The following is a 14,638-nucleotide window of genomic DNA, read 5'->3' as shown; positions in this document are numbered from 1 at the left end:
TGGAGCGCCTCCATGCATGTCCCACCTTCATTTTGTTAAGCAGGATCTGTTGCTGCTCGGGTGTCTGTGGTTCAAATAGATAAAAGACGACATATTATAACAAAAATTAGTCACGACTAAATAAACAGAAAGGGCAAAGATAACACAAAAATGTTAAAACGATAAAAATAAGCACAACTTACATTATTAAGAATAATTCCTAAAAAGCGAGATGGGTCGTTTGTGACGGTGAAAAACAGCAATTGTGACGGTAACTGAATGATTCCACACTGCACAAGTTACAAGTTGTGAGCCTCAAAACTTAAAGTGTAGCTGTAAAAATATTGTACTTGTGCATCTTGGAAATGTTTTGTCTTACATAATCATCATGTCTTTGCAGATCTTTGAGTAATCTATGGGACCACATAGCATGAAAAAGAACCAGGTGTGACATTTCAGCATATTTCCTGCATTAAGGGAAAAAAAAAAAAAAAATTAGTATAACTTGTGGAAGCACTACAAACAAAACAACGTCGCACGTAGAGATCTGATCAATCATACTTTTGCACTCTTTCCATGTTTCTGGGCCGAAGAACAAAATCGATATGAAGATACGATGGCCAATCTTTAACACTGAAAGAGATCATTAAAATTTAATACATACAATGGTAAAAATGAAGATGATTTTTTTTTTTTTTTTTTTTTTAAATAGTTTATTGTGAAGTCAATAAAATACACTTTACAACTTAGAGACTGACTGATGCAGGTAAGCCTGTAAAAAAAAACAAGGCTTGAGCTTAACTTTTGAAGTTGTGTTGCAAATAACATATGAGAAGATTTGAGGCATACTTTTAATATGGTAATTGGCATACGCTTGCCATCTGATACCGTAGTAATTAAGTCTCCCTGCATCGTGTACACTATTTTATTAGTGCAATATTTCATATCCCTTAATAATCAAGATCTTGTAAAAATAGAAAGAAACTACAAAACTGAAACAACGCACATTAATATCATACAATCCCATCCGTACATGAGACCCATGAATGAATATATTTAACAAAAGATAATATATATAAAAAAAGAAATGCCATTTCACTAATTACCTGCCATACTTTGACATAGTTAGAATTACCATCACTATCACTGAGACCCATATGATGTAAAGTTTCTGTAACAGTTTCAACGCCGGTATCAGCAGCAGCAGCAGCAATTGAAGGATTATGTTTACCCTGTAAGTACCAAGTCATCAAAGCACGATTAATCAGCATATATACTAGTAATTGAAGGTGATATATTCTGATTTATTGATGAATTACCGCATTGCTAATTGGTCCAAAAATTTTAAGCTGCCACAATGGAAATAAAACGGATAGACGCACGTTCGACTGTTTAAAAAAAGGGAGGGGGGGATTAGCAACTTGGTGGTTGAGATTAACATTTTAATTATCATTAATAATAATTTACAACTAAAACAAATCCATCCATTGTTAATTAAATACCTGTAATAAAAGCATGGTCACTTCCTCCACGTCAGGATGAGGAGGATTTGGATTAGTTGCAGCAACAACGATGCAATGCCTTTGCTTTTGGCTTTCATTTGAAGAACGAAGCATCTGATTGTCATTCATTCATTATAAAACTAAAAATTGTTAGTTAAATTGTGTAACGAATGAATTGGATGACAAATCAAAAAGAGATGCAAGAAGACTCTGAAAGCCAGCGATACCCTTAGAGCTTGAGCAAGTCCTTGAGCAATTGCAGAAAAGTCGGGGGCATCAGAAGAAGAAGAAGAACTGAAATCGATATCTGCTAGCAGCTTTAACAAACAATTCACATCGTTTGTCCAGTTTTACTGACGTAACAACCATTTAACTACAACAAACAAGAGATATATGTTATATATATAAATATTTACATACTATTATGCCATGTGGAAAGAACGAAACGCAATTGAATAAGTAAGTAAACACACTCTTGGAACTAGATGATCCACAAGCATTGAATACGACAATAGCAAACTCAACACTAGGAGGACAATCTGCTGCTGCAACCTCCTCCTGAGTACATGACAACACCAGTACAAACAATAAAAAAAATACACGTCAAAAACTACTAACTACATAAGAAAAAATATAGAGTAAAATAAAGCAAAAACAAAATGTAATATATGAGTTATATGCACTTACAGAAGAAGAAGAAGAAGATTCATTCTGAGAAAACGATCTGCAAACAAACATTTGCATGTCAACACATAAGCTCAAGGAAGATTTAACCTAAATACATATTCTACACCCACAACTATCACATACATACACGCACAACCACATCTTCAAGGTTGTAAACAAGTTGAAACACTAATATCTAATTGATACAAAGCATAATCTACTATAAAGTTATGTATATTCATTCCCTTATGAAAGCTTAATTAATAATGCATGCTGGATATTGTAACAAAGTTTGCAACGGTTATATTTGTGTTCGTTAACGCACTTCATGTGTATGCAAACATAATTTGTTTTCTATGATGCAAAATAGTACTAATACGATATCAATCAATCAATCCAGAACTTAATTTCAACAATTCAAAGGATAATCCATATACACACACACGACATAATGAACCTGATAAGATTGTTGAGATGATCGTTGAGAATGGTAGGCCAATAAGGACGAAAAGCTGCAGTGTCTTCCACCACCACCACCACTTGTTTCTTCAGCCAATCCGCCATATTTGATTGATTTCGCTTTTGCTTCAATTCCAAATCTCTTAACAGTTTCCGTACGCAAATTTAACTGGTGACAAAACCCTAACTTATTTAGTTTCACGCTAAAAATCGAACCGCCAATTTGAAATATATATGTATAGGTGGAGATTAATTTGGGATAGAGAGAAAAAGAAAATTGTAAAAGATACGTTCTCTTCCCTATGGGGGCTAATCGTTGTTGGGTCGAATAGCAAGACCACTAGAATTGGGATGTTCTCTAATAGAAGAGAGAGAGGGCTCTCGGTCCATGACAAGTTTCTCGCCAGAACTAGTGTAACATCAACCATACATATTTCTCCAATATTTTTAGCTAATTTTTATATTATATTCTTTTTATTTATAAATCAAATCAAATACGTAGTAATTATTGAAATAAAACTAAAATTTCATTAATTAAAAACATTACAATAATCTAAAATACCACGTACCACATAATAATTAAAATACTGTAATAATTAAAACGCGCTATTAATTAAATTACTAGAAAATAAATAATAGAACTACTCATCTTTGTTCGACTCTTCCAATTGTTTCACATGTTTTTCTTTTTTAATTTTATCTCGAGCCCTCATTAGCATCGTGTATGCGTCAGGAGGCAAGTCACGTAAAATCAGCTTGGAAAGAAGCTTCAACCTTTAAATATTGTACGCGTCACGCTTTCTACACGTAGTTTTTCCATGGTTTTTTTTTAGTTTCTCGTTTTGAAGCTTCAGCTGATATAGCTATCTTTAATCGTGCTTTATCGGATGACATACGACTCGCGGCATCTGAAGAGTACCAATCCTTGTGAGTTTTAGCTCAACTTGGTGGACGTCAGATTGGGTCTTGATCCTTAAATAAATTTTCAAATTGACTCGGGTAAGAGTTCGTGTCTGTGTTCGCGGTGGAACTTTCATCTCCCAAATTAATTGGAACATCTTCAGCATGCTTTCTTTTGTTGATTGACAAAATACCTTCATCGGTTAAAAACTTCTGGCAATCTTTTATAACTCGCCACGCATCCTCATAAGTAAACGACCTTTTAGTTTATTACTTAAACATTTTTCGTGCATTGTTCATAAGATCTTCCCCCCTCCCCATCCACTTTATCAATATGACGAAAGCTTTGAGTATATTTCAATAATTTGTTTAACATCCTTTGTCATTTTACTTCATTTTCCGTTAATTTGATCCGCACGTCTTTGCTCCGAAACTAGTACCTCACCCCAAAATGAATCCTTCGTTTGTGAGTTATCTGTATCCGAACGTTCAGAAACATGAGCCTAACGCTCGATCAAATTCTGCTTTCCATCTAGGACCACGGAACTTTCAGACACTTCACTTTCTTTCCTTTCGGATTGGTGGACGGTTCGATTTCGGGTTGTGTCTCTTGAGCCTCTTCTTCTTCCGAATCGCCGGGTAGTGTTGGAATATAAGGTGTTTGGTTTGGTGTCGGGTGTGGTGTGGGAATATAAGGTGTTGTCGGAAGTTGTTGGTTCGGGTAGTATTGAAGTTGTTGTTGTTGAAATTGAAGAAACATAGACAAAAAGGGTTGACATTTGCAAATTGCGAAAATCCACTAGTTTGGTTAAGATCGAATAAATTTTGAAACATATCTTGCTCGACGGAGTCTCTATCTTAATTTTTTTTTCAAGAACTCATTTTGGATGATATGTAAATTAAATGAGTGTTGAATGCGTTGAATAAGTGTCGATATAGATATGTATATACACGGTAAAATAAGTCAGAAAAAATTAAAACTTGAAACTAGCCGTTCCATTTGACATTTTCTTTTTTTTTCCTCCCTCCAACGATCACTTATTCACTTGATCACTTGTTTGGTCGTTTAAACCGTGTTGCAACATGCGTGAGAAACACAAAAGTGGGGGCGTAAGACCAGGGAAGAAGTAGGGCGGCCGGGGCGGCATGTTGGTAGCATCAGTGCCCTGTAGGGCGGCGTTCAGGGCGGGAACTGACGGAAGCATGATACTTTATCTTATAAAATTAATTAATTAATTAAATTTATATAAATATAAATATTAATTTAAATAAACTATAAGCTACTCCGTATTATACAACTCTACTACTCCGTATTAAAACTTAAATTTGTTTATTTATTTATTTATTTGTAATTTTCAATGAATACTCGATACCAGTATAGTGAATGAGTGATTGCGATATATGCGTTGTGTCGTGTGGCTGAGAAAAAAAATGGTACAGTTGAAGTGAAATATTACTCTATTTAATTAATTAGTATGGCAGCCAAGAAACTATACGATTCTTACTCAAAAGGCCTGATTGAAGAAGTACACAAATGGGGCTGTATGAAACAAACCGGTGTGAGTCTTCGTTATATGTTGGAATTTGGGTCAAAATTCACAGAACGTAATCTCATCTTAGCCGCTCAATTTCTTCATAAAGAGCTGCCCATAAGGATCGCTAGGCGTGCCATTGAGCTCGAATCACTCCCCTATGGCTTGTCTCAAAAACCTGCTATCCTTAAAGTAATGATTTTTTTATCCTTTTTCTTTGTGTTTCTGATTTGGGGTTTTTTTTAAGTTTTCTGATTTAGAAATTGGGTGTTTTTTTCTGGATATTTTATTTCATGGTTTATACTTTTTATTTGTGATTCTGAATTGGGGTTTCTTTAAGTTGCCTAATTCGGAAATTGTTTTTTTTTTCTTTTTCTTTTCTGGATATTTTATTCTTTGGGTATATGATGTTTTTGAGGGTAGCATTGCTATTTTAGGGGTTGTTTTGCGATTGCTTATTGAGAACAGTTTATGTTACCCTTGCTCAAAGGGGCTAAGGGTAAACTTTTTAATAATGGTATACTGTTAACCTGAAAACAACGTATTTCTCATATGTGTTTATTTTCTGTTCTCAATCAGAGGGAGTGTTAATGCTTAATATTATAGTTTAACTAAAACTAACTTTTATACAATGAAGACGTTATTTGTACGTTTCCTGTGAAGGTTTCGTTTTTTTTTATCTGAATTAGGGTTTATAACTTATGAATCTTGCAGATATTGAGATCTTAGTTGGGAAATGTTTCAAACTCTTTAACATTACTGTGTCTTTAACCTCACAACATCAATTTGGTTCGAACCTTAACAGCTTGGTATTAGCTTATTTGGCGTATTCAGGTCCCAAATTTGGACAACTGATTTCATTTTGTTTGTGACTTTCAAGGTGCGGGATTGGTACGTGGACTCATTTCGTGACCTTAGACTGTTTCCTGATATTAAGGACAAAAATGACGAGCAAGAATTCACGAAAATGATTAATTTGGTCAAAGTAAGACATAATAATGTCGTCCCTACCTTGGCTTTAGGTGTTCAACAGTTAAAGAAAGATCTTGACCCGAAACTTGATTACAAGGATCTGGATGATATTCACCAGTTTCTCGATCGCTTTTATATGTCAAGAATTGGGATACGCATGTTAATCGGTTAGTCTCATCTTCTTTTAACCATGATTTTGTATTTCATTTATTGACTGTGCATATGACCCGTATCGATTTTCTTTTTCTTGCATACTTCTATGTATGGTTGTGTCTTTGAAAATGGGTTTTGAAATTTGTTAATCGTTTTCAGGGCAGCATGTGGCGATGCATGAACCGAATCCTCCACCAGATCGAATCGGCTATATACACGCAAAAATGTCGCCGGTTGAGGTGGCAAGAAATGCCAGCGAGGATGCACGTTCCGTTTGTTTACGTGAATACGGCACCGCACCTGATGTTAACGTCTATGGTGATCCCGATTTCACATTCCCGTATGTGATCATGCATTTATTTCAACATTTTATTGCAGTTTACTAGAAAGGGAAAATTCGACCCATTTATTTATGTATGGGTCAATTTGGATTGTGTTCATATCATAAGCGCCAAATAATATTAAAAAATTGAATGAACGAAGGGGTTGTGTTTTATCTCATAAGGTCAAACGAGTTGAGAGTCACCCAAAGTCTAATACACATTTGTTGTATAGATAAGAACGTATTTTTATGTCAACCAAAGCTGACCCGATCACTAAAAATGACACATTTTGGCTTTTGCATGTTATCAACGACCATTTTACAACCTTGAATCTCACAGATATGTCCCGAATCACTTGCATTTGATGGTGTTTGAGTTGGTAAAAAATTCATTGCGTGCTGTTGAGGAGCGGTTTATGGACTCAGACAAAATTGCACCTCCGATACGAATAATCGTTGCAGATGGGTTGGAAGATGTTACAATTAAGGCATGTTGTGTTTGAGTTAATAGATCGTTTTATGAATTTATTAAAAAAATGTTTCTACACGACTAAATTAGAAGATTATGTGTATGTTATTGTAGATATCTGATGAGGGTGGTGGTATACCAAGAAGTGGTCTGCCGAAAATATTTACATATCTATACAGTACTGCCAAAAATCCACTTGATGAGCGGTCGGATCTTGCAACTGCGGATATAGCGACAATGGCAGGTTATGGTTATGGGCTTCCTATAAGTCGATTGTATGCTCGATATTTTGGAGGTGATCTGCAGATTATTTCCATGGAAGGATATGGTATGTTATACTTAATATAAGCATTATTTCACTCTGTTTTTTTTTTTTTTTTTTTTTTTTTTTTTTTTTTTTTTTGTAATGTTCCAAAGTATGAATTTTTACTTTCGTATTATTTGATCAAGAAAAGACGATAATTGCCTGCTTATCCTACACATGTACTAAAGTCGATGGTACATGTCTAAATTGTTTAACTGATCTAACACTATGGAAATTGGAAAGTATAATAAATGTTCTATAGAGTGGATATTTAATATAAATTACTCATGAGTAGGATATATTTACCTTGTAGCGTCGTAAGCCCAAAATAGCAGGTAGACCCAATAACATGTTTACAATAAAGGGTTAATGGAACGGATAGGCAACAGACTTTCACTTTTGTACTAAGTTAGGTACTGAACCCAATCTATGACTAAACCCAATCTGTGACTAATGCAGTTAACAAAGTTATAGTTCTAACTAGACAGATGGAAATTTTGACCCATTTACCTATAAATGCATCCATTTGATTATCCTGCATCGCTATTGAGTCTGATAGAAACCGAAGGGTTCTTATTGATAATCAAACCAAAACAGAACGAAAGGAATGAACATATTATATGGGTTGAACCTGTTATAATCATCCCAAGTATTATTAACTATGTATGTACCTCCCAAATCATATTATTAAGATGAGTTGCATTATATTTGTAATTGCATAGTTTGTAATAACATTTAGCTGATTACGTATGTATAATTCAGAAAAATCAAAGCTGACAAATTATTTTGGTATTTGTCCCGACCCATTTTGACACGTACCAATACTTACATGTGTTTATCGTTACAAACCTCACCCAGTTTGCCACTTCTACATGTAACTCACGTTGTGATTTGGGTTGCTGTCACATATATGGTTACTTGGAAATAACATGTTGTCTTGTGGTTTTGCAGGAACAGATGCATATCTTCATCTGTCTCGTTTGGGAGATTCACAAGAACCATTGCCTTGATACTGAAGTCAAAAATGTAAATGATTTAAATGCAGTTGAAAGATATTGCTAGTCTAATTGTTCTTGTTTATCCTTTAAACATTTACTTAATCTAGCAATTAAATTTGATCTTCACGCAAACTTGTTTCCTTTGTACGCAAGTAGACATCGAGTTCTTTTAGGCTCTATAGGCATTGCCCTTATGAATGAAATTCTGCAGATGGATCTAGTGACCGAAATCTTCCATTTATTTTTCTTTTATGAACCAGGTTAAAATAAACTATATCTGATAAACCGGATTTAAGGACCTATTGTAGTGATGAAGTAATGCATATTATGCATTTGGGATCAAACATAAAAAGATAATAATTCTATATTGCAATGATAAGGACTAAGGAGTACCAGTTTTTTGCAATAAATCTGGTTTCAAGTGATATAATATAACATAAACAGTTTACAGTTTGTTCAAAATCACCAATAATCATTACAAGAACATACACCACCTCTAAAATGATGAAACCTACTTCGATCTCTCACAATTATTTCCCTATCGAAAAATTTAGAAATCAGTTTACTCGCCTCGTGACAATCTTTACACACCCGCAAATTCTTAGTAATCCTTAAAACTTCCCCTGGTTTCGCCTTCAACAAACCAAACGCAATCGCAAGTTTCTCACTATGGTAAAACAACGGATTTTCGCCATCTTCTTCACTAATTTCATGCAACAAACTCTCAGGTTCAGGCATATAACCAATCGATTTAATGCTCGACAACATTTGTTTAACCTTTTCGTATATATCTTTCGAATCAGGATGAGCTCGCCCACCTGCAATAAACTCATTAACAACACCTCCCATTTCAATTAACGAAAAGCCGGGAGCTTTTTTAACTCCTCTATCATTCATCAATTTCCTAATGTTTGCAACTTCTTCCCATTTTGATGCGGCTGCGTATATATTTGCTAATAATACATATCGCCCGCTATTATTAGGTTCCAATTCTATAACTAGTTTTCCTATTTTTTCGCCTAACTCAATGTTTCCATGTATTTTACATGCACCAAGAAGAGCACCCATCACACCAACGTCCGGATTCATTGGCATATCTTTTATGAGCTTCATTGCTTCGTTTAATAGCCCGGCCCGCCCAAGTAAGTCAACCAAGCATCCGTAATGCTCCATTCCCGGTGTAATACCGTGGACTTTGACCATGTATTGGAAATAATGTTGACCTTCTTTGACTAACCCTGAATGAGCACACGCGCTTAATAAGTTAACAAACGTAATGTAGTCTGGTGGTACCGAATCATTTTCCATTTTCTTGAAAAGATCAATGGCGGCAGCTCCTTTTCCGTGCATCGCAAATCCCCCAATCATGCAATTCCATGAAGAAACTCCTTTTGTTTTTAAACTGTTGAAGGTTTCAAACGCCTTTTCAAGGGACCCGCATTTGCAGTACATATCAATGATGGTTGTTGCGAGTTTTGTGTCAATTTCAATTCCGCTTTTCTTGATATTATCATGTATCCATTCCCCTTGTTTCAATGCTCCTAGCCCTGTACAAGCGGATAACATACTAGCAGCAACAAATTTGTCTAATTTGATTTGGCTTGATCGCATTTCATTAAACAATAAAAACGCTTCATGGAAATGGTTACTTTGGACATACGCTGCTATCATTGCGTTCCAAGTAGCAGGGTTCTTCTCTGGCATTAAATCAAACACCTTACGAGCATCATCAATGTATCCCGATTGTGAGTAACCACTAATCAACGTTGTCCAAGAGACAACGTCAGGATGTGGCATCTTCTCAAAAACCTTTCGTGCTTCCTCTAAACTCTTAAAACTAACATACATATGAATCAGATTATTCTGTGAAAACCCGTCCGAATGGTATCCAAATTTCAATATCTGAGCATGAAGTTGCTTGCCTTCTTCAATAGCATTGTCAAACGTACATGCTCTTATGACAGGAGGGAAACTAAATTTATTAGGCGTAACAGATCTTTCTAGCATTTGCAAGTAAAAATACATGCACTCTTTAGCCAGCTGAAACTGCACGTAACCTCTAAAAATGGTGTTGTAAATGAACGCGTCTGGATGTGGCATTTTATCAAACACCTTGAGCGCATAATACAAATCACCATTTCTTGAGATGGCACAGAACTTGATGATTCTACCCATGGCATCATTATCACTTGAAAGGCCAAGCCTAATAATTCGGGAATGATATTGCTTTAGTTCATCAATACTTGAGCATGACTCTAGGCCTTGATGGAGCTGAACTGAGTGCACAAAAAAACCACAAAAGAGCTTAAAAATTAAGACCAACTAAAAATTCAATTTGAATTACAGTACCATTTACCACAAAGAAACAATATTTTACATTTTACTGGTAATGTAACAAATTTTCAAAACTTGCTTTTAAGTTAATTGATTTTATTTTTATTTTTTAATTTTTTGTATCAAGTGTTCTTAAATGTATTTTCATTTACCATTTGTATCTACAAAAAATAGAAAAAAATAAAAATACTTGTTGACTAATTACTCTGTACAATATTTATAAAAAAAGGATAGAGGTTGAAGCACCTTCAGCATATGAAGACCTTTTTGTGAGTCTTGCACATCAGACATCTCAAACCTGCAATTATAAACAATTTTAACGTCGAATTTAGTCTAAATTTAAACATAAGTCTAAATTATTCTAATTCTAAATAATAAAGGTTAAAGTGTATGTACCTTTTAGTAACTGAATTGTTGTACTTTGGGGGATTATTAGATTTCACATGGGTGAGAGCTGATATGCACTTCCAATATCTACGAGACTTGTTTTTGAAACTGGAATTACTATTATTATATGGAAATAAAAATGGTAGTTTTGATGGTTCACAAGAGATACAGAGACCATTAATTGGCATTATATTAACCATATATCTTGAATCTTGATTTGGAACCAAGAATTTTATATGTTACAAAACTAAAAATTGTTTTTTTAACTCAAAAATTTACAAAGTTCAACAAAACTGAAAATAGAGAGGTAAGCAAACAATGGTGTTGGGGAGGGGAGATAGAGGTAGGATATGCAAGTGGTGGTTATCCGTTCCTTAGAACTTCAACTTTATTTTTCATTTCATTCTCTAATTTTGTTTCCTTCAAATAAGAGAAAATTGCACGGTTCATCCCCGTGGTTCACATGTAATGAAATAATTGGTCCCTGAACTTTATTTTAAGTTGATTGGTCCACGTGGTTTACAAAACGGGCATGGATGGTCCTTATCAGTAACGTCAAATAAATATGCTAAGTCATAACATGTGCATTGCACATGAGGACAGTTTCATCATTTTTCCTTCCACCAACTTTTTCTCTTTCACCCACCTTCTTCCTTTCTCTTTTATTGCCTGCATTTTCAACCTTAATTCAAAACTCAAATAAATATAAACTAGTCCGGACCGGCCCGTGCGTTGCGGCGGGGGCGGTTGGTCCGGTTTGAATGTACTTACTTTCGTTTTATTGGTAAAAGTATTTCGAGTCTAACGTTGCTGGCGAAAAAATTTAACTCGCGGCGAGCAGGAAGATACGGGCTGTCGTTGTGTTTAGCTTTTTTTAAAAGGTGTCCGTTTCGAACGTACTTTTTATCGTTTTGTTCATAAAATTATTTCGAGTAAGACGCTGCCGTCGAAAAAATTTAACTCGCGGCGACCGTAAAGATACGGGTTGTCGTTATGTTTAGCTTTTTTTAAAAAGTGTCCGTTTTGAATGTAGTTAGTTTCATTTTGTTCACATGAATATTTCGAGCTTAACGGTGTGGTCGGTGAAATTTAACTCGGGGCGAGGAGGAAGATACGGGCTGTTGAAGTGTTTGGGTGGGGTTTTTATTTTAATTTACAAAATTGACGGTTTAAACCCCTGGAGTTTGGGGTTTTTTTGTAAGGTGTTTATAGTTGAGGGGATAAGAATGAGAAATCAAGTGTGAAAAAGGGGTTGAAAAATTGTCGTTTAGGACCAGTTGAAACGACCAAGATCCTCTCTTCTATTGAAACGACCAAGATACTCTCTTCTATTATCCTCTCTTCTATTGAAAAGACCAAGATCCTCTCTTCTATTAGTGTATATATATATATATATATATATATATATATATATATATATATATATATATATATATATATATATATATATATATATATATATATATATATATATATATATATATATAATAATAATATAATAACTATTTTAAAATCAATCAAACTGAAACAAATAAATCTAAAGAAACCGGAAACGAACTAACAAAACACCCCGAGTTGATTTAGAGGAGTCTCATATAATGTGTAACAAATCTCAAATAATGTGTAACAAACCATGAACTATTGGTTGAGTGGTGAAAGTCTCAGTTGGTTCCGGACCTGTATCCTTGAAATAATAAGTGCATGTTCAAATTCTACGAGGAGTTTTCTCCAAGGTTGTGCATCTGGTATCCTTCACTATGTGCAGACCAAGCAGTTAACCTAAAGCATTCCGAGTACGCTTTGCGCGATGAATGTGAGAAGTTTCTTCCTAACTGGTGTGTGAGTGGCAACTGAGAGAATTCGGTGTCAAAATTACCGCTCTAAAAAATGTGTAACAAGGTATAACCATAAAATAAAAATACAAATATACAAACAAACGAAGAAAAGAACATAAGAGCATTTATAATAGCATAAGCAGACGCCAAAGAACGATACATCAATTATCAAATACATCAAATGAATCATGATGCCACAAACAAAAAAGGCATCTATAGAGCAAGTGATTGACAAAGTATCACGAACTCACGCAGTATTATTATTATAGGTGCCTTCTTTTGTGATACAATTGATTTAATGATTCAACAATACATGATTAAATTACTAACAACACGATGTTCACCAGTCACAGGAGGCATCCATTTTCCAGAATGGTAGACGCTCTCACTCACGCACACCAACCAAATTAATTCGAAAAAAAACAGCAACTTGGAAGGAAAAGAATATAAGAACAACCATTAGTTCTTACCTTTCATCCTCTTTTGCCTGAAGGACTGCCTCTATCTGTCAAAAAGGAGCACCTTTTATATGTTTTATTGTTTTATATCTTGTAATCACTAAATCGCCTACGTTTTCTTTTGAACATCAGTTTATCACTCAGGAGACTTAACCACCCACGCGTTTATCTCCCCCAGTTGCATAACTTGCCACCAACTGCTGTCAGGAGGAAACCCGACCCAATCGGAGGGTATGAGCGGTAAAACACTCCCTCTCCCACTGGTCCCGCAACGCGATGTGCGGAAAGCACCCTTGGGTGGAACAACAACTTAATATATATTTATAACGGTAAGGTCTCGGCTCCAGACACTGTCTACGCTCCGGACACTATTTAGATTGCCATTCATCTATATTCGCTCGTGGCTCCACTCCACGTTCCGCACTCGCTCTGCCTGCTTTATCGGTCGTGCTTGGGAAGCACTCCCTTGCTTCCGGACAGGTTCTAGTTTATATTCTTTTATCTCCGAGCCGCTTTATCGGTCATGCTCTTGTGAACCACCACCACCACCACCACCACCACCACCACCACCACCACTATTATTATTATTATTATAAACTTAAAAGTATTAAAACTTACAAAAAATTAGTGGGAAGCCTAGAGACAATCTGGGCCCCCACACCTCTAGCAATAGCAAAACATATCCTAGTAAAAATATGAGCAGCAGCACCGGCACCAATATCTTGCGCCATCGAACTCTTCTGAACCCGCTTTAGCAAAGAAACAGCATCCTTTTCCAATTCCCCAAGGGAAGAAAATGAGAAAGGAATGAAACCATAACCAATCGCCTGACAGCTAGATTCGTACTTGACCCGCTTCCAACGAGCCGCATCAACCACAGCACGTCCAGGGACAAAGTCAGAAAGCCCAGACTGTGTCAAAGGAGAAGACCCTGTCAAGTCAACACAAACATCGCGACCACAATCTCAGGAATAAAGTAACACGTCTGCATGTCTGAGGGCCCTGTCGTTCCCTCCAGACAACCCAATGTCAACCTCCTTTCTCGTTGAAATCCCAGATCGATAACAAACATCAACAAGGGAATCCCGAACAACATTATGTCGATGCTTAATACCCACCATACCAGCACAAGACACCGCGTGATCCCCGAAAATATCCTCAGTAAAAACCCATGAACAGACAGAGCATGCCGTCGAGATAGAGAACAACATTATTATTATTATTATTATTATTATTATTATTATTATTATTATTATTATTATTATTATTATTATTATTATTATTATTATTATTTGTTTTCTCCCCTAATTTCATGTTGATTTATCAAATAGTATCTTATTTACCTAACACTTAAAAATGATTATTAAA

General features: G+C 35.4%; 2 protein-coding genes across 3 annotated transcripts; one reads left to right on the top strand and one right to left on the bottom strand.

Moving 5' to 3' along the window:
* The first annotated feature begins 4,878 nt into the window (after nucleotides 1-4,878).
* LOC139871245 (pyruvate dehydrogenase (acetyl-transferring) kinase, mitochondrial-like) lies at nucleotides 4,879-7,302 on the top strand. Its single transcript, XM_071858991.1, has 5 exons — nucleotides 4,879-5,230; nucleotides 5,919-6,177; nucleotides 6,323-6,503; nucleotides 6,826-6,973; nucleotides 7,069-7,302. Exons 1-5 carry the CDS (start codon nucleotides 4,982-4,984, stop codon nucleotides 7,300-7,302), a joined length of 1,071 nt encoding a protein of 356 aa, XP_071715092.1. The 5' UTR covers nucleotides 4,879-4,981.
* Nucleotides 7,303-8,718: 1,416 nt separating this feature from the next.
* On the bottom strand, nucleotides 8,719-11,339 carry LOC139860008 (pentatricopeptide repeat-containing protein At5g66520). Of its 2 annotated transcripts, none has more exons than XM_071848782.1 (3): nucleotides 10,987-11,339; nucleotides 10,837-10,888; nucleotides 8,719-10,527 (listed from the first exon to the last, which is right to left on the bottom strand). In XM_071848782.1, the coding sequence occupies exons 1-3, from the start codon at nucleotides 11,175-11,177 to the stop codon at nucleotides 8,719-8,721; spliced, it is 2,052 nt and encodes a 683-aa protein (XP_071704883.1). In that variant the 5' UTR covers nucleotides 11,178-11,339. The 2 variants fall into 2 exon arrangements, with proteins under 2 accessions (XP_071704883.1, XP_071704886.1); XM_071848785.1 differs by having other exon boundaries at nucleotides 8,719-10,532; nucleotides 10,987-11,064.
* Nucleotides 11,340-14,638: the final 3,299 nt, after the last annotated feature.

The sequence above is a fragment of the Rutidosis leptorrhynchoides genome, chromosome 1 (genome assembly GCF_046630445.1).
Source record: "Rutidosis leptorrhynchoides isolate AG116_Rl617_1_P2 chromosome 1, CSIRO_AGI_Rlap_v1, whole genome shotgun sequence".
NCBI classification, from domain to species: Eukaryota; Viridiplantae; Streptophyta; class Magnoliopsida; order Asterales; family Asteraceae; genus Rutidosis; species Rutidosis leptorrhynchoides.
The sequence above is the reverse complement of the archived record's forward strand: the minus strand, read 5'-3'. Positions and strand labels throughout refer to the sequence as shown.